The 19196-nt window shown below is 42.4% G+C and overlaps 1 protein-coding gene across 19 annotated transcripts in view; it reads left to right on the top strand.

The window, feature by feature from the left end:
• Positions 1 to 19196, top strand: part of Lrch3 (leucine rich repeats and calponin homology domain containing 3) — a 99759-nt gene that overhangs the window by 63609 nt on the left and 16954 nt on the right. For 2 of the 19 annotated variants that reach the window (NM_001371837.2, XM_039088324.2), the window contains exons 9-19: positions 1025 to 1173; positions 3523 to 3599; positions 6158 to 6209; positions 6745 to 6894; positions 8708 to 8758; positions 10486 to 10539; positions 13920 to 13991; positions 15054 to 15102; positions 15914 to 16021; positions 17528 to 17631; positions 18675 to 18812. In NM_001371837.2, coding sequence (NP_001358766.2) covers positions 1025 to 1173; positions 3523 to 3599; positions 6158 to 6209; positions 6745 to 6894; positions 8708 to 8758; positions 10486 to 10539; positions 13920 to 13991; positions 15054 to 15102; positions 15914 to 16021; positions 17528 to 17631; positions 18675 to 18812 — 1004 coding nt within the window. The remainder of the gene's footprint in view (positions 1 to 1024; positions 1174 to 3522; positions 3600 to 6157; positions 6210 to 6744; positions 6895 to 8707; positions 8759 to 10485; positions 10540 to 13919; positions 13992 to 15053; positions 15103 to 15913; positions 16022 to 17527; positions 17632 to 18674; positions 18813 to 19196) is intronic. The other 17 variants (XM_063270508.1, XM_039088330.2, XM_063270506.1 and 14 more) reach the window with 11 other exon arrangements.

Raw genomic sequence — 19196 nt, 5'->3', positions numbered from 1 at the left:
CAGCAGTGGGTTGGGGTTTAGTGCATTGCTGGAGAAAGGGCTTCACTGCAAGGCCTTTGTTAGAGAGCCATTCTAACTAGCTGTCGAGCATGGTTAGCTTCAACTCAGGAACGACGGAGATCCAGACGCTTACCAGACAACAATTATATGGCTGTATCTTTGGCTGCCTCCCTTTCCTCTTAAGTATCTCTTTTAGTGGAGGAGACATGTTGTTTAATAAGTTATAAGATATATTTTCCAGTCAGTGTGTGAGTTTTTAGTAAAGAACCTTGAGAAGAAAAATTCTTCAGATGATTCCCTTTCACTACAAATTGCTGCAAAGCATCCGACACGTTGGCCCCTAGCGAGCAATTTCCAAATAGGGGACCTTTGTTCTCTCTCTCTCCTTGTTTTTTTTTTTTTTAACTTTGAGTCACAGGAAGGCAAACAGTCAATAAGTTTCCTTTTTCTCCAACTCCAATTTCTTCTCCTGTGTCTTTTTTGTTGTCTTCTACTGTCTTTTGAGTTAGCTTACATTTTCTGAAAAAACAAACTCATGAAAAGATGGTACAGCCATCATTTTTTAAAAGCAGCCATTTTTCTGTCGCAGACTCAAGCTACCCTGTTTGATATACTACAGAGCCATCAGAGAGGATGAATGCTTCAATGGCTCACCCCGAGGTGTTCTTTAGGTTTTACAAGAGAAAGACTTGTTTCATTGAAACATTCCTTCTGCATACAGAACAGACACAGGAGAAAGGAAAATGTAATTTTTTAATATTTATTTATTTATAAATGTGAGTTCATTGTCTCTGTCTTCAGACACACCAGAAGAGGGCATCAGATCCCATTACAGATGGTTGTGAGCCACCATGTGGTTGCTGGGATTTGAACTCAGGACCTCTGGAAGAGCAGTCAGTGCTCTTAACCACTGAGCCATCTCTCTTAGGAGAGTGCAATTTAAGCTCTTTAATTTTGAATCTCTCTCTCTCTTTCTTTGTGTGTGTGTGTGTGTGTGTGTGTGTGTGTGTGTGTGTCCGTCCAGTGGATCATGATCTGGATCAGATTGACTACATTGACAGCTGCACTACGGAAGAAGAAGAAAACGATGTGAAACGGCCCAAAAGCCTGGACACGAGCAGTCTCAGCTCACAGTTCCTAGCGTACATTGAACAGCGGAGAATCTCGCATGAGGTAGAGTGCGCCCTTTTACCCTTTCTAGACACAGAAGTTAGTGTCCCCACTGAGAGCACCAAGTGATGGTAGGGGTCCCTGTCATTGCAGTGGTTTATTGTTTAGGCCTAATTGTTTCATTTTCCCTTCTGTTTTAGTCCTGGAGTTTTCAGATTTAATTTGGAAAAGTTTTCAGATTTTGGAAATCTTAAAAGCAATTCCAGTTTTATTCCTCAGATAAGCAGGCAGATTTCATTCCTGTGAAGAGGCAGTGAAAGGGGATGCAAACGTGACCTCAGGTCTGCGAAGGAGGCACATGGGATAGCACTGCTCATTGCTAGGTAGTTTTGCTCTCTAGCTGGTCTTTTTGGCTTGAGTGTTTTGCTTTTTTATTATTGCTAATTACAACTGTAATTTGATAGATAATTAATTAAACCAAAGTTGACTTTTGAGGAAACATCCAACTTACCCATAGACTATTAATAAGTTTAATTATACTGGTGCTTTTATCCTGAGTTAACAGAATATAAATTGTTTGCTATTAAAATTCTTGGTGTCTCTTATAATGAAGCATTGAATTGCCTAAAAAACAAGCAGGCATTCAGGCCCCATAGAGCCTCTGCCAATCCCTCAAGGGTCTCAAGTAGAATAGCATTCTTCAGTCTATCTAGTCAGCATAGTAAAATGGCTTCATTTTATGTGTGCTGTGTTGATGTCTGGAGTTTGTCCCAGGCCCTGAGCAGAGATTCTTTGAGAAACACTAGGGGCCTTTTTGAAAAACGATGTATTTAACTTTTAGAAATCACAGATCAGCTGCTTCAAGTGGAGGGTGGTGAGGAGTAGTAGCACTCCTTAAAAGAAGCCTTTGGTTCCTGTTGGAGGCTTTTGAACACAGTGGGTTTTGTTGCAGTTCAGAAGATACTTGTCTCTAAATTCAGATAAAATCAAATCCTGTAGCCAAGAGATAATGATAGACCAGCGATTGACAAAACTGCCTTGTGGTTTAAGCTGTCCATCTCTCTGCTGGAGCCAAGAGTTACTTTCTAATAAAATTTAAATTAACAATACTGCATAATGCTCTTTGGAGAAACCCTTTTCTTCTCCTGTCCTCTTTTTCGTTACTGACTTGAAAGCACATTAGTGTGTCTGGGTGAGGCGTCTACAGGCACTGCTTCCTGCCTCCTGAGGACTGTTGGACGGTTCTTTCCATGGCACAGAGTAGAGGCTCCTTGCAGCCATTTTAAACTCCAGCTACCTCGTGTGCAGTGTGTAGTGATTCTGCGGAGTGAATCTCTTGGTATTTTTGTGTCATAGCTTTCTAAAATTGGGTGTTTATAAAAGAGTGATGAAGCAATTAGCTTAAATTAGCAACCTGTGAGAGACGCTGACGAAGGAACCCAGCAGGTGCATAGGCCTGGAACAATGGCTTCTGGGGTCTTTTCTGTCTGTGTTTGAGAAAGGTCTCTCTACAGAGCTCTGGCTGTCCTAGAACTCATCCTGTAGAACAGGCTGGCCTCACTTAGAGAGATCTCCCTGCCTCTGCCTCCCTAGTACTGGGATCAGACATGTGTACCACCACCTCCCTGGTCTCAAAGGTCTTCCTTATTCTGAAAATATCACTCTGCTTAGTCACTCATTTATGTAACACAGTGAGACAAGAACCTTGTAAGTAAAATCCATAGTCATAGGTTTCACATAGTTATTTCTCAAAGCCTAGGTAACACAGCTTACAGTTTTGTTTTAGGGGCACTTTGTGTGTGTGTGTGTGTGTGTGTGTGTGTGTGTGTGTGTGATACATGTCACCACACATACCACAGTGTATACAGCGTGGAGGTCAGAAGACAATTTTGAGGAATTGGTCTTTCTATCCAGCTTTTTAGGCTCTGGAGATGAAACTCAGATTGCTGGATTTACACAGCAAGGGCGTTTACACACTGATCCATCTCACAAGCCCTTGATTTTGTTTTTTGAGATAGACCCTGCTATATCACTCAGGCTGGTCTCAAACTCATCATTCTTTTGCCTCAGTTTCCTGAGTGTGGTGTATAGCCATGTACTATCACGTCCTGTTAGCCTGCATGCTTTTAAACACAAAGCTCACAAAGAAAAATCCTATCAGAATAATTTTTTTTTTTGGTTCTTTTTTTTTTTTTTTTTGGTTCTTTTTTTTTTTTTTTTTTTGGAGCTGGGGACCGAACCCAGGGCCTTGCGCTTCCTAGGCAAGCGCTCTACCACTGAGCTAATTCCCCAACCCCAAGAATAATTTTTAATGTACAATTTCCTAATAGTCAATCTAGTTGAATATATAATTACAGCATTTTGATATATTGTACTTGTTTGTTTGTTTGTTTGTTTGTTTTTTGGATCTAGGGTTCACCAGTAAAGCCAATAGCCGTTAGAGATTTTCAAAAAACAGAAGACATGAAAAGATACTCACATCAAAACAGGTTTGAAAAAGCAATTTAACTTAATTCTTTCTTTCTTGAAACTTAGTAATAAGTGAATTGATTTTATTTTATGCAAATCCAAATATAATGAAGATGTTTGGCTTATGTGTGCCTTAGAGGCTGTTTAATACTAGATCCATCTGCATTTGTTCTAACACCATCTTTAAAAAGAGTAAACATTATTTGGTTCCGAATCCAGACCCTTACCTTAGAGTTAATTGATATGAAAGGACTTAGTAGTAATGAAATTTCATGGGGATAAGTGTTTTTTTAAACATAGAAAATTTAAAGATTTTCAGAAGCCCTATTATTTATTCCTTCTGCATATATAGTCTTTCCGTAGAGTCTTCCTTCTTCTAAATCAGCCCAATGCTGTTTCATTTTAGAATTCCAGAATGATTCTGTCAATAAACTGTATCATAGTAGTTAAATTTGGGGCTGTTTTTTTAGCCTTTGATCTTTGTGTATGAGTCTTAGGTTTGATATATCTATTGATATATCTATCCTTTTTATTTGTTTGTTTGTCTGGTTATTTGCTTTTCAAGTCGTGGTTCCTCTCTGTAGGTAGCCCTGGCTGTCTTAGAGCTCACTCTTTAGACCAGGCTGGCCTTGAACCCAAGATCTGTCTCTTGTAAATGACAGGAAGGTTACTGTGTAGCATCTGTCATTCATCCATAGATAAGTCTTTACACCAAACAGCTCATGTTGTCTCAGGAACTATGAGTAGATGGAATAAAGAAGATGGAGTTGTATTGCTATTCAAGTGTCACAGCTCTGGGGGAAAGGTGTCCTGGCAGTCAGAAGCCAAGGGATACCAAAGTCCCACCTCCCAACAAACCTCACAGGAGATTTATTGGCAAAGACACCAGAGAGGGCGTGGCTTCCTCTGCTCAGGAGAGAAGCTGGGCAAGAGGCAGGCATTATTTAGGGCTTCTCAGTGGCACAGCCTTCTAGTGTACCCTGCCTGGGACTGGAGGAGTTTTGTGGCCACTCTCCTGCCTTGAGGGAGGAAAAGGTCATTATGGCCATTGGAGAAGTCTGAGAGGTGAGGCCCTGGAATCAATCATCATAATGAAAAAATTCTTTTTTTCTATAACTGTAAGAATGATCTTTTACTGGGGGGAGGGTTCATTAATCCTTCTTGGCTGCCACCTTCCTCATGGCTGCAAGCACATTGCTCAGCTCCCCCGCCTGCTCTGTGTGCCCACCCTCCTCATGATGAACCTGAGTGTGTGCTTGTCCTTGGACACTTTGAGCAACTCCGTGGCTGCTGCTCTCAGGGCGTGAAGCCTCACACCTCCCGGATCCCTGATCATGTCCCTCATGCTCGCTGTGGCTGTGGCTGTGGCTGTGTCTCAGCCAAAGTCACTATAGGTGCTACTAGGGCTGAGGCACCCCTAATGTGAGAGACAGCATTAAAACACTACCTTCATGAGATGGAGTGGTACTGTTGTGAGAGACATCTATAGTGGAAAGGTCATGGGCATGAAGGGGAAGGGCACACCTGGAGGAACAGAGCTGCGGTGGCCCATGCACTCCACTCGATGCTGGGGGAAGCATCAAACACTCAGAAAATGCCATGTAAGGGTACCTGCAGACAAAGCTGCTGTGGGCATTTTCTCAGTTTAGGCTTCTTCCCAAATGACTCCAGCTGTGTGAAGTTGACATAAACACCAGCCAACACAGAGACTTTACAAAGACTTGAAATTTGTGCCCTTAGCATATGATAATATGTGTCCTACCAGAGAAACTTCAGGGAGAAATAGTCCTAAATGTTAAAGAGTTTGATTCCCTGAGTTTGACTTCTAGCACTAGCAAGAAAAAACTACTTTTGGTGTAGTGTCAGGTGTTGAGAGTTAAGTGCTTGAGCGTTCGCTTCTGTTTGCCCACAGCATCCTGACTTCAGTGAGGCATCGTTGGTACAGGCACACTTGACTGACAGAGTCTTGAAGCATGTATCCCTGCTTGGGGAAGAAGATAAATACCAAACTGTAAAACTGAGGGGAGTAGGCTGTCTGTGTGTTGTTAAGCATTGCCCAGGGCCTTGCCTCTCCCTTTAGAATGAAAGTCAGTAGGACCCTCAGTGTTACCGTGCTTTAAAGGACAGCACCCAGGTGTGCTGCAGCCCAGGTTCCTGGCGAGTAAAATGGCTCTGTCCATCAGAGGAGCTCAGTTTAGTAGGCACATGGGTCATGGCTATGCGTGTTGTCAAGAGATGTTGATGTTGGAGAAACGCTCTCAACCAGCTGTCCTCACGTCAGCTAGCCATCAGTCACATGGCATGTGAGCTGGGAACTCAGCTAGGCCTGGGATTTAATACAGTTTCTCGGGCTTAGATTTACAAAATGCAGTTCCTCTTTCAATGTAGACTTAACAGCTTGCCTGATTGACAGAAACTTATGTTTAAAATGGAAATTTGAGGGGTTGGGGATTTAGCTCAGCGGTAGAGCGCTTGCCTAGCGAGTGCAAGGAAAAAGAAAAAAAATGGAAATTTTACTTATTTTACTTGTCCCTCCTTACCTTGTCACTGAGTTCTTACTCTTCCTTGGGGGGGCCAGGGTTCCAGTTGAGCCATCATTGGTGTTATCAGTGCCACCAAGTCACAATCAGGTAAGATTGGTTCTTTTTTGGGGGGCTGGGGGCCAGATTTTGGGGGTTGGAGACAGTTTCTCTCTGTAGCGCTGAATGTCCTGGAACTTGCTTTGTAGACCAGCCCTCTGCCTTCCAACTGCTGGGATTAAAGGCATGCGCCACCGCCACCCAGCTTAGTTATTAGATTCCCCTTTGTTGTTTCTATTTCAATTTTGCAAAGCTAAGAGATGGCTTTCTTTTATAATACTTAAACTGGCATTAATTGTCAGATATCTATAAATCTTAACCGTTTGTCTTCTCAGTTCCTAAGGTGTGTGGACATGATAGTCCCTGCTTTTGTACATGTCAGAACAGTGTGAAGGGGAAAGGTTAAACATATATTCTAAATGTTAACACTGCAAAGTAGATAGAACTTGAGGTAGGAGTGTTCTTTATGTTGTTGCAGGTTGTTGACATGTTGCCCCTTGTCCCCCCCTTACATGTTGTTGACGTGAGTTACTGATATGACGCCCCTTGTCGCTTTTACATGTCTAAAATGAGACCTCTCTTGCAGCTTTCACATTCAGACTTGGAGCTTCATCAGAGGGGAGAGCAGTCTGTTGAGCGCGCTCGGAGAGAGGCACAGCTTGCTGCCCTGCAGTATGAGGGGGAGAAAATTAGGACCAAGCAGATTCAGAGAGATGCTGGCCTAGACTTTGTCAAAGTAAATCCTTTACCGTCTGTCATTGATGGGTCCTCTTGAAGTTAGGAGAAAAATGTTTATTCATTTTGCCATGACTGTCAGTTATTATTGCCTTAATTAGAGGGAGTTTAGATTGAAGATGGCAAATGCTAGGAGAAAACCATGAGAAAAAAAATCTACTGAAAACCTATCGATGCGTGTTAGAGCAGTGGGAAGAAGCAAGAGGGGAAAATGGAATAGAAAATAATCACAGTAATTAGACTGGTACAAAAACGAAGTTTAGTTGGCAGTGTTGCCAAGGGGAATTGGAAGCATCTGAGTTTGTGTGCACATGTGTCACTGTGTGCTGTCCTGGTCTGTTCTGTGTCTTCCCGGACCCCTCCTCCCTATGTGTATAATACTAAACATATCTATTATTAATTGTAATATTACTACAGCAGGTGCTGTACCATTTGTAATATAAGTAGATGGGAATTTCTAAATTGATGGGTACTGAGCAATGAAAAATCATTGAAGAGAAATTTGAAAACAAAGAAAAAAAGTAACAGAAATAAATAGGTGGGCCCAAAGCAGAGTTTTAATAAGAGTCCAGTTCAGGGCTCTGAAAGCAAAGGGGAACCAGCGTCAGAAGACAGATGTGAGCCTCAGCCGTGCTCCTTACCGCTTAATGTCCCATGTGCCGGATTCCCAGTTTTCTCTGCTTGTGTGCTTTGTTTCTCTTACAGAATAAGAAAAGTCACTTGAGATCATGGTGTAAGAAGACACACATGTGTAGCTGGGTTGGGGAAACAGACAGTGCTCTCCTAGCAGATATGAGCGCTCCTCTCCACCCTAGCACTGCTAAACAAAGTACGGAGCTGCACACCAAAATTCTAGCACTGGGGACATGGAGGCAGGGGCCAAAATTTCAAGGTCACCCTTGACTACCTGGCAAGTTTGAGATATGTGAGACACTGTCTCAAAAAAGAAAAACCAGGCATGGTGGCACATGCCTCTGTTCCCAGCCCTTGGGAGCCTCCCACCCTCAACAAAAGAAAAAAAAAAAAAAACAAATTTCCAAACGCTAGTTGTGTACAAATGTTTCTTTGTCAGAATAACAGAATTAATAAATTGTTATTAAGAAATTATAGCCAGGGGCTGGGGATTTAGCTCAGTGGTAGAGCGCTTACCTAGGAAGTGCAAGGCCCTGCGTTCGGTCCCCAGCTCCGAAAAAAAAAAGAACCAAAAAAAAAAAAAAAAAAAAGAAATTATAGCCAGGTGGTGGCACATGTCTTTAATACCAACACGCAGGAGGCAGAGGCAGACAGATCTTTTGAGTTTGAGGCCAACATGGTCTACAGAGTGAGTTCCAGGACAATCAGGGCTACACAGAGAAACCCTGTCTTGAAAAACCAAAGAAAACAAAGAAAAGGGAAAAAAAAGAAATTACAAATTTGCTTTTGAATATTGCCATTGCTAGTGAATGTAATGTGGTGGTGGTCTGAGTTGAGTTTCTATATACAGTTGAAAATACTTGAGATTTGTCTGACAGAAAGCTAATTTATTAGCCTGGATGTGATATGTAAAGCCATTTGAGTGAATAGTTCATGAGAAAGTAGTCACATGATATCTGAATGTGTACGTATAGGTTTTTAATGTTTTCTGTTAATGCTTACAGAAATATGATAGTATAGTTTATTGTGGTTCTTCATTTAGGCTAAAATGTTTTTAAGGCAGGAGCATGATCTCCTTAACTAGTAAATATAAAACTATATTGATGGGATCCATTTAATTAAATGCAATGTAAAGTCCCAGTGTGGGGATTCTAACTAGCTTCCTCTTTCTGGGGCTATAGCACAAAGTATCACAAAATCCACAGAAACAGCAGCCCCCTGGAAATGGTGAGGTAAGTCCATAGAATTACTTTTTCTTGGAATTTGTTATTTTGCAATGGAATAAAATGTTTGCCATGTGGTTATCATTTTTCAGTGATCAAACGTTTAAATAATCAAAAAGTGATTTTTGTAGTGGCCATATATGTGCCCATTATCCCATCACCTAGAAGACGAGTTCAAGGCCAGCCTAAGCTACATAGTGAATTCTGGACGAGCCTGAGCTATATAGAGAAATTCCCATCTCAAACCAACCTGTTCCCCAAAGTTGTCTTCCCCATCCCATTAAATTCTAAATATGAAGGAAAATAAGGTACAAGTTAAGGAAGGAGGTTATGAGAATATATAGGTTAAGGTTGTGTATACAACCATGTAGAGATTATTCATTCCATCCCCTCCTTCATCTGCAGCCTGAATCAACCCTTGATGGTGAGTGGTTTTGGTAGCATTTCAGCCTCGGCGCTGATTTCCGTTATAACTCATGTATGTTAGTTCTAGATCGTTGGCATAGAGTCATTACAAATATATGTTCAAAATTAATTGCTTAAACTCTTTAAATTTTATGTGCCTACTGGTCTACTAAAATGAAATCACTAAATGAATGTTATTTTACTGTAGTTGATGTTCATATTGACCAATTTTCCCTATTTTCACCTCCTATAGTTTCAATTTATGATTATTGTTTTATTTGAACACTTAATGTAAGTGGGGCAAGATGGATCATCGAGTCCTGGCTTTTTCTGCCAAGCCTGATGACCAATTTGAGTTTAATTCTTCAGACCCCACTTGGTGGAAGATGACTCCCACAGGTTGTCCTCTGTGTTGTGACACTTGCATGTGGGCACACACACGCACGCACACACGCACACACACACGCACGCACACACACGCACACACGCACACACACGCACACACGCACGCACACACACACGCACGCACACACACGCACACACACGCACACACACACGCACGCACACACACACGCACACACACGCACACACACGCACGCACACACACTGGATGAATGGATGGGAGGGAGGGAGGGACGGAGGAGGGAAGGAAGGAAGGAAGGAAGGAAGGTAGGTCGGTAGGTCGGTTTGCTGTGGCACTTTTGCAGTACATTGTTTCTGCATCCCAGGTTCTCGGTCCCTGTGTGAGTTGCTTGTGTATGAGTACTGTGTATGAGGACGTGAGACCTGAAGCGTCCCCCTGCATTCTCACTTGTCTTTCTTCATACTGATAACTGTGCACGTAATGATGAGCTTAATGCATCTAAGTCCAACATTTTCTTTGAGATGACGTTTCAGTTTGAGCCCATCCAGGACTCATGCACACTATATAAGGTGATGGATGACCTTGAATTCCTGCCTCTCCTGGCCCCAGTGCTCTGTGCCAACAGACCAGTTAACATCTCCTTACTTGTCTAAGAAAGGCAATGAAGAGATACCTACACCAGAATTCGTTGTTCTCAGGTTTACTTTTGTCATTGGTTTACACAATGACCACAGATTGTTTATGCTCCAGCCGCATCAGCACCTCTCAGAGTTCTCCTGGGGCCTGAGCTTTAGGTGGAAGCCAGTACTCAGAATCACTGTCGGACTGTAATGGTGCGTGTGGTCCTATGTGTCCGCATCTTAGGATGTGTGCCTTCATGTGCTGCTTTCCTCTGTGTGTCCTTGTGGGATGTGTCACTTGTGTAAACCATTTGTTTTTGACATTGCTTATTTTCTCACCTTCCCAGTGTCCCTTCCCATCCAGAAGGTCTCAGCACACTGATGATAGTGCCTTGTTAGTGGTAAGAGAACGCAAATGGAGTTTACATGTGCTTAGAGTAACTTGTGATGTAAATACCATAAAACATGATGGGCGTCATGACTAAATTCTCTGTAAATAACCAGAACCACTCCCTCTGTTAACTTTGCAATCTCACCAGGCTTCTAGAGTTTGACTCTAGTGCTGCCCAAGGGAAACCATTTGCATTGAGAACCCTACTGGCTTTATATATGGTGAGACATATGTGATAGTTTGTTTTTTAATGTCTTTTCTAATTTTGAGGCCACATAGTTAATCATTAATTTGGCTCATGAGTCAGTCCTGTATGTTAGTTAGATGGAGTGCCACACTCCATAACACTAATTATATATGACAACCTATTTTACCGTGTATTTGGTTGCTGTTGTTTTCATTTTTACAGAGTGTCTCCCACCCCTTGCAAATATAAGCTGTGTCACACGTGCATGCGTGCACTGGTTGCAGAAGCAGTGACGACGACTTCACTTACCAAAGTGACGTTCAGATACTCACAGTGGAAGTTCTCGCATGCTCACCGTTAGCTCAGAGGAGCATCGCCTGCAGCGCTGTCTCCTGACAGTTGTGAACACAGCTGTACTACATTGCCTGTTGCCTCATCCACCCAAAGAGATGGACCATGAAGGCTTTATTTAATCAGTCTTGGAAGAGAATTCAACCATTTATAAAATTGCTTTTCCCATCATGTTTTATGCTACTTTTTTTTACCTTTTTTTTTTTATATACTCAAAAGTCTTGTGTGTGTGGTAACTCCTGTCTTAAGTGCTAGGCACTGCCATGGTGTGTGCTGTGAGCGTGTGAGCTTTAAAGTGAGTGAGGTTCTCACAACCAACCTGCACTGTTCCTCAGATTTCTGTGTATTCCATGGCCTTCTCTTCCATCAAGATGGACAAAGCCTTAAAAGTGGCCATGAGGACCAGCCTCTGAAGTATTAGCAGAATCTCACTGCCACAAGAAATGAATACATAGTTTATGTAGGAAATCGTGTGTTTCTGATGCCGGTTAGTTATCTTGTTCAGCTCTAACAGCAATCTTAAACATTAAGGTTAAACCTACTGGTAACGATTTAGTGTGGCTTGTCGAAGGTCACAAGCTGGTAAGGCCTGGTCTGGGTATGAATCTAACCCCAGGCCTGCTGGGTTGCCTTTCTTGCTTAAACCAAAGCTGAGATTTAATAACATACAGAGTACGTGATAAAAGTTGAAGTCTCCAGATGTTTTTGTCAAAGAAAAAGTAGAGTTTGGAGAAACAACAATAGTAAAATGCCCTTAGCATGAAATCCAAAGTTGCTTTCAGCCATGGTCGAAACACAAAATCCTGCATTTTGGCTGTTGGTATTCAGGCCTTGAAAATGGAACCTTTTAGGTGTTGTAATATATGCCTGTATTCCAGCACCAAGGGGGCTGAGCGTGAGCAAGAGGCTTGCCTTAAGTTCAAGGCCCTCCTGCACTACAAACCTAGTTCAAGGCAAGCTTAGACTATGTAACAAGCTCTCCAAACACCCAAAAAACACAATAACAGCAAAACTCTCATTTCTTTGTTTGATAAGGAATATCCAGCCAACATTGTACAAAGACTGGGGGGTAGAGTTAGAGTTAGGAGTTCAAGGTCACCCACTTTATCTCAGGGGAAGGGGCGTAGGAGAAGAAAATTATGTCTTAAGAGTCATGTTTTAAATCTTGTCTCTGATCTCAGAACTGTTCTTCAAAGGATTTTTTTCCACACTGCTCTTAAAATCTAAATTTGTAAAGTATGCCCTGAGTGAAGCCTTTGTGGGCTTTGGTGGCTTCGTCTCCATTCTTCTCTCTTGGCTCACTTCTTTTTGTTTTTTTGTTTTTTGGGGTTTTTTGTTTGTTTGTTTGTTTGTTTGTTTGGCTTTTCAAATAGGAAAATCCCTGTCCACATATCCTTGTAAATGTTATCCCTGCATGGACTACTGCATTCCTTGATTGATTTGTACTCATTCATCAAGGATCTGCTTAAGTATCACATCTAGCACAGGCTGCTCTGGCAGAGGACTTGGATTCGTACCCAGCACCACGTGATGCCTCAACTCTGTGTGACGCTATGCCAGCAGATTGGAAGCCTCACCCTGACCCCGCCAGCAGGCAGCAGGCACATACATTGAGACAAAACATTCAGAATATAGAATCATTATATAGAGAGTGTAGGGGAGGCCTGTGGTCATGAAGAGATGTCTTAATAGGTAAAATACTTGCCTTGCATGATTAAAGACCTGTCTTTGATTCTAGCACCCACTTTAAAAAGTCAGGTATGGTGGCACACACTCGTAATTCTAGTACTGGGCCTGGGCACTGCTGGATCCCTGGGCGTTGCTGGCTACCTAGCCTAGTCTACTTGACAAAGTCAGTGAGTAAAGCACTTGCTATGCGAGAGGGAGGACCTAAGTTTGAATCCCTAGAACCTATGTAATGCCGGAAACAGTAGTGCATCTGTGAGCCCCATGGTCCTACAGTGAGAGTGATGTGGACAAGCTCTCTGTCACCCGATTGTACAGCAGCTGAGGACAGAGACTCTCAGACAAGGTGGACCATGAGGACTACACCTCAGGCTGTCCTCTGACTCCATCTGTGCATCATGGTACCACTCACCCCTATATGCACACATGTTCACATACGTACATACCATACACATGAATGGTTGGGTTTGTTTTTTTTAAGATAAATGAATCAAATAAAAAAATGACCCTCTTTGAAGTTCTGGTTTGGAATTTCACTGACGCAGAGATGAAATGCTGTGTCACCCTTTACAGTGTGACGCTCAATCCTCACGGCTGACATCCAATATAACTTGGATTAACATTGAAAAAATTTTATTTTGGTTTATGCAAGCCTTGCTTGCCTAAAAATGAATTCTCTGTTTATGTTTATTTTCCTTTTCACAAAACAATAGAAGACAAATTAGTTTCAAAGCTCTTTTGCTAAGGTTATAGATGTCTTCAGTTTTATTTCCATCTGAAATAATTTTATTAAGAAATACCTCTTTTTATTAAAGATGTCTGTGTTTTGGGGAAATGTGAGCTCTGAAACATCTTTGTCTTTTCTTCCCTGTGACTTACTAGCAGCTACAGAACTAGAATGATGCCTCTACCTTCTAGATCAGTGTGGTCTGAGGTCTTAAGAGTATTCTGAATTATGCAGGTGGGAAAGCTCTGCTGTGTAAATGGTTGCTTGGTGCAGGTGTTCCCTGTCCCTTCCCTCTCAGCTCCGTTGGTATCTTAGTAAACACAGTAAATGGTTAAGTCTGTGGTGACCTTCCTTCTGCCAGCTTTACTGCTTAGCTCTGCCTGCTGACCATTTGCTAACTCAGATGCTGCCTTTTGTTTCTTCTCTGTTTGAAATTTAGTCCCTATCGGGCTTGGATGGAGTGAGCTGTGTGGCTACCCGGCCTCATTCTTCTGCCTTCACACCTCTTAAGGTATCTCTTGTTATATTAACGAATCAGGAAATTCTGAGAGGGGGTTGGGGTGTACAAAGTGGGTCTTAAATTTTCGATAGATTTCTATAACAGCAAGCAGGGCAGACTTGGGTCTCATGAAACACACCTAAAAGTGTGGAAGTGTTCGTTAGTACCGGTCCCACAATCATTCCAACTTCACTCCTCCATGCACAGTGAATGTTGCAAGGGGAATTTTCAAGAAAATGTGCATCCCTTCCACACCTCTTTGAGTTTGGGACAGAACAGACTCCTGTGTATCTGGCACACCTGCCTTCCAGTCTAGATGGTCTGGTAGCTGGAATGCCTCCTTTTCTTGCAATAAAGAGGAGGACCAGCCATGACAGGGCCCCGCCCACAGCATGGGCATCATCGTATTTCCATCCTGCACACATTCTTCCACGATCCAAGCCTGTCTCTGTCAACTGTGGCAGCCTAGACTTGAATGCCGAGGACATCAGGGAAACACTTTGGTTACACAGATGTGTTCCTCAGTGTAGTGCTTGTATGAGTTCTCCATAGTGGCCTTCAGAGCTGTCAGTGAGCTGTTGGCCATGCTTGATGGAGGCTCTTCAGCATCAGGAAGTCATGTGCAGCTGAACTCCTTACAGGAGAAACAGGCTGGAACTTGCAGTGGTGCACACTGCAATGCCAGCACTTGAAAGGCAGAGGCAGGAGGATCGCTGTGAGGTTGAGGTCAGCCAGGGCTACACAGAGAAACCCTGTCTCAAAAACTGAAAGGAGGAGGAGGGAGAGGAGAAAGGTTTCTCTTCCAGTATATATTTCTCAGTGATTATTTTTGCCTTAGAATGATCCTTTTTCACAGTACCAGAGAAGCTGGTTAGATCCTTAATGAATGTATTATATAACTGAGCAAAAATCTGTCTTCTTAAGAAAAAGTACAAAGTCAGTCAATTCACTAAACTTTGATTTCTAGACTTAGTTTGAAACAAATTGCATGACTTTCTTACATCTCCCTATGTTACTAAATTTTGGAACTGTCCTTTCTTGATTAGTAATGCTAATATGCCTGTTTCTCCACAGAGCAATGACAGAGTTGATGTCACCTCAAGCTTCCCTATGACAGACACAGGTAATAGAAACAAAAGTGATGTGTATGTTGTTTTTTTGATGGGTGAGAGAGAGAAAAACAGAGTCTTGTTATGTAGCCCAGGCTAGCCAGAACTAATGGTTCTCCTGACTCATGCTCCCAAAACCTGGGGTTACAACAGGAGCCTGTACCAGGCTCAGCAGTTACCCTTTACCAGGATTTGGTCCTCCCTCCCCCCTCTCTCTCTTTGAGAGAGAGAGAGACAGACAGACAGACAGACAGACAGACAGACAGACAGAGACAGAGATGATGAAAGTCTCATGTGGCCCAGGCTGGCCTGTAACTGGAAATAAAGATAAGAATATTCTGGGCTCCCGATTCTGGATCCAGCTCTAGAGCATTGACTGCCCCACCATGCCCGGTTCCAACAGAGCTGGGGAACAACCTGGCCAAACCCAGGCCTTCACGAATGCTAGCTAAGCACTCCATCAACTGAGCCCCAGCCCCAGCCCCACTTTAGCAGGTAGCATTTCTGTTTTTACTAGTTGGCCATTTGATAAGAAAAAAATTAATAAGAATTAGTAAGGATATAGTTTGCAGGAGACTGAGTTCAATGTATTAACTTTCAGTGTGCGTTTGCCAATATACTAAAAATAATTTTAAAACTAAACAGCTTTACTTTTATACATAAGCTTTTCATTAATGTGTAGAATCATCATCATTTTCCACCATCACCATGTTTAATTTGACTTTCTGTCTGAGCTGTTTATTGGACTCGTGTGACATTTGACTACATCACTTTGATTTGCTTCCCATCTCCTTTAACATCCCTTGCCTGTCCATGCTGCTGCAGCCCGGCATTCCCCTGCATACTCTTTTCCTGCTGCTACCCAGAGAAACCAACCCCAGCGCCCTGAAAGCTTCCTTTTCCGAGCCACTGTCAGGGCAGAAGCTAGTAAAGGTAAGTAAGTGGTAGCAACTTCAAAGGTGTGGCGGAGGGGGGTGGCTTTCACGGTGACATGAACTCTTACCTGCTGTTCCGTTGCATACCTAGATATCATCTTGGCAAAAATACTAACTCAGCAGGTGTCTGTGACCTCACTAACACTAATCAGGAGCATCAGGGTTTTGTTTGGATTGGAACCTTCTTAGTACTATATAAAACTTTATAATGTTCCAACTGCGTGATAATGCAAACCGTACATCCCTACATTGAGGAGGCTGAAGCAGAATTGATTTTAAGGCTAGCCTAGGCTACATTTCAAGATCCTGTCTCAAAGCCAAAATCAAAAAACATTAAACAAATAAACTTATTCCTTCAGAGAACATTCTTCCCGCAGTATGACTCCTTTCCCAGATCTTTCCGTATCGATAAGTATTGCACATTTATTTGTGTGCTTATTACCAGCGGTTGTACTCTGAGTAATATGCATGTGTGTTAAACATAAGACAGGCACAAAACATTGACAGCAACAGTTTTCACAATGTGCTGAATTTAATGTTCACAGTAGAAAGGGGACGAACACTGGTGTATCTGTACAATGGATGCCATGCAGGCAATGAAAATTGTGCAGACATCATACTGATTACCTAGGACGTACAGTACTGATGCATCTGTAATGTTGGCCAAAAGACGCCACAAACGAGGACACATACAATATTGTTTAACTTACAGAAATGTCTCCAAATGGACAAAATAAATCTCTGGTGTTTAAGGTGAGAATACCAGTACCCTTTGGGTTCAGTAGGCAGAGACTATGCAAGAGGCTTTGAGGTATGGATAAAGTTGACTTACAGCACTGAGCCATTTCATTTTGCGAGGACCATTTATTAACCTGTAATTAGATCTCTATAACTTTCCATATATGTGGTATTTGTCAATAAAGTCATTTGTAAATGGATGTAACTCAAACTAAAATGTTAATATTTTTAATGTTAATGTTTTGCCATTATAATTGTATATTTGAAATTTTCAACTGGTCCTTTAGTTACTTTCCAGCCCACTACCCTTTCAATTTACACAGTAGACTTGTTTTCTTTCATATAATAATAATAGTTTTTTAAAAGGAAACTTTTATTATTTTACTTTTATGTGTGTGGGTGTTTTGCGTGCTTGTGTGTGACTGCCACATGCCTGAGGGTGTCAGTGTAAGGCATCAGAACCCTGGAACAGGAGTTACAGATGTTTGTGAGCCACCATGTGGGTCTTCTTTTTGGTTTTTTTGAGATAAGGTTTCCCTGTGTAGCCCTGGCCATCCTAGAACTCACCGTGTAGACCAGGCTGGCCCCCAGATCAGAGATCAGTCTGCCTTTGCCTCCTGAGTGCTGGGATTAAAGGTGCCAAACCTGGGTCTTCTGTCTACAAGATCAGCAAATGTAGAAAGTGCCGTCTTGGCCAGGAGACTTGCCAGATAGATGTACTGTCCTGACTCTGGCAGTTGATCTGTATCTGTATCTTGTTTTCTAGGTCGCGCATCCCCACTTCTGTCCTCTGCACCTGCAACTGATGCTGCAGACTCCATAGCAAGACAGCGGGAAGAAGAGCTGAGATTAATAGATCAACTGCGGAAAGTGTGTGCATTATCTCTGCGCTGTGCTCGGCAGTGCCACTGCTCTAGTCTATAGCCCTTTGGTTACATGGCTACTTGGCCACCATTACCATAATGTCAGTCACGTCCACAGCATGCTGCGTTCTGTGACGAGTGCAAAAGAAATTTCACTATGAGGAAGCTCCTTTAAACTTGTTATTGAGAAACTTAGATAAGTGATTGAAAGGTCCCTTTGCAGCCGTGCTCACTTTCCTTTGCTTCTGTTTCTGTAATGTGTACGTGCCCGGCATAGTGGTCCTAGAGTTAACCACTCAGTTACCTGAGGTGACAGGGCCACCAGTTTAAGACCAGACTGTGCTACAGAGCGAGCCCCTTTCTTAAAAGAGAGAATTTATGCGCCTGTGCATATGCTCAAGCCATATGCACATGTTGGCTATTTTATTTTGGAATCGAACAAGAATCCAATTGGGGTTTCTGTTTTTGTTTGTTAAGACAACTTATCCCTATGTAACTCAGGCTGGCCTTGAACTCTGAGTCTTTTCTCCCTGGGCCTCTCTAGCCTGGAGTCTACAAGGCACCAAACCAGGACTCAGTGGTTTCCTAAATCATAAAATATAGTAATTTCTTTTGTGCTTTTGACCATCGTGATCTGGCTGTGATGCATACACTCTGACTCTAAGTTATTGACTTAAGTTAGAAGAAAAATGGAGACTATAGTATCTTACGTTCTTTTCTTTCCTGGAGTTTGTTTATGTTTTATGTTTTTTGGGTTTTTTTGTTTTTGTTTTTGCTTTTTTTTTTTTTTTTGAGACAAGGTCTTTGTAGCCCTGTCCAGCCTGGAACTCACTGTGTACCCCAGACTGGCCTCAGACTTGCTGTAATTCTTCTGCTGTCCCAGTAACCTAAATGTTGAGATTACAGGCATATGTAATCCTTCTGCACCCCAAAGTCTGGGATTAGAGGCATATGTCATCATGTTCAGCTTCTTTTCTGGATTTCTAACTATCTGTATATCCTATATGATAACCACTCTTCAACAAATCCATGCCTTTCCTGTCCGCACAGCACATTGAATACCGGTTGAAAGTCTCTTTGCCCTGTGATCTTGGAGCAGCACTAACTGACGGCGTTGTACTTTGCCACTTGGCCAATCATGTTCGTCCTCGATCTGTCCCAAGCATTCATGTCCCATCTCCAGCCGTGGTAAGTCGTAGTCCCAGGCAACATGGGCTATTCATCAGACGCTTCTCAGCTCAGTGGAGTCATTGTGCTGGAAGCTACCAAAGCAGATAACGAGGGCCAGTCCCGCCTTCCTCTTGTCACATTGACTAAGAAGAAGCAGACACGTGAACAGTAATGTACAGCATGTATTGAGTATTGTAAGACGTGTGTAAGAAGTGTGCTGTGTGTAAGTGTGAGAAAATACCAGAAGGAAGCCAGTTAACTACCTAAAGTATTCAAAGAAGCTTTTAGGGAAGAAATTGCACTAATTCAGTTATAAAGTATGGGCAGACATTGACCTGATAACAACTTACATCAGGGAATGTTGAGCTGTTGAGAAGAGATCACACTCAGGCTGAGTGTGAG

This window comes from Rattus norvegicus, chromosome 11 (genome assembly GCF_036323735.1).
Source record: "Rattus norvegicus strain BN/NHsdMcwi chromosome 11, GRCr8, whole genome shotgun sequence".
Taxonomy (NCBI): domain Eukaryota; kingdom Metazoa; phylum Chordata; class Mammalia; order Rodentia; family Muridae; genus Rattus; species Rattus norvegicus.
This window is presented reverse-complemented; position numbering and strand designations above follow the sequence as displayed.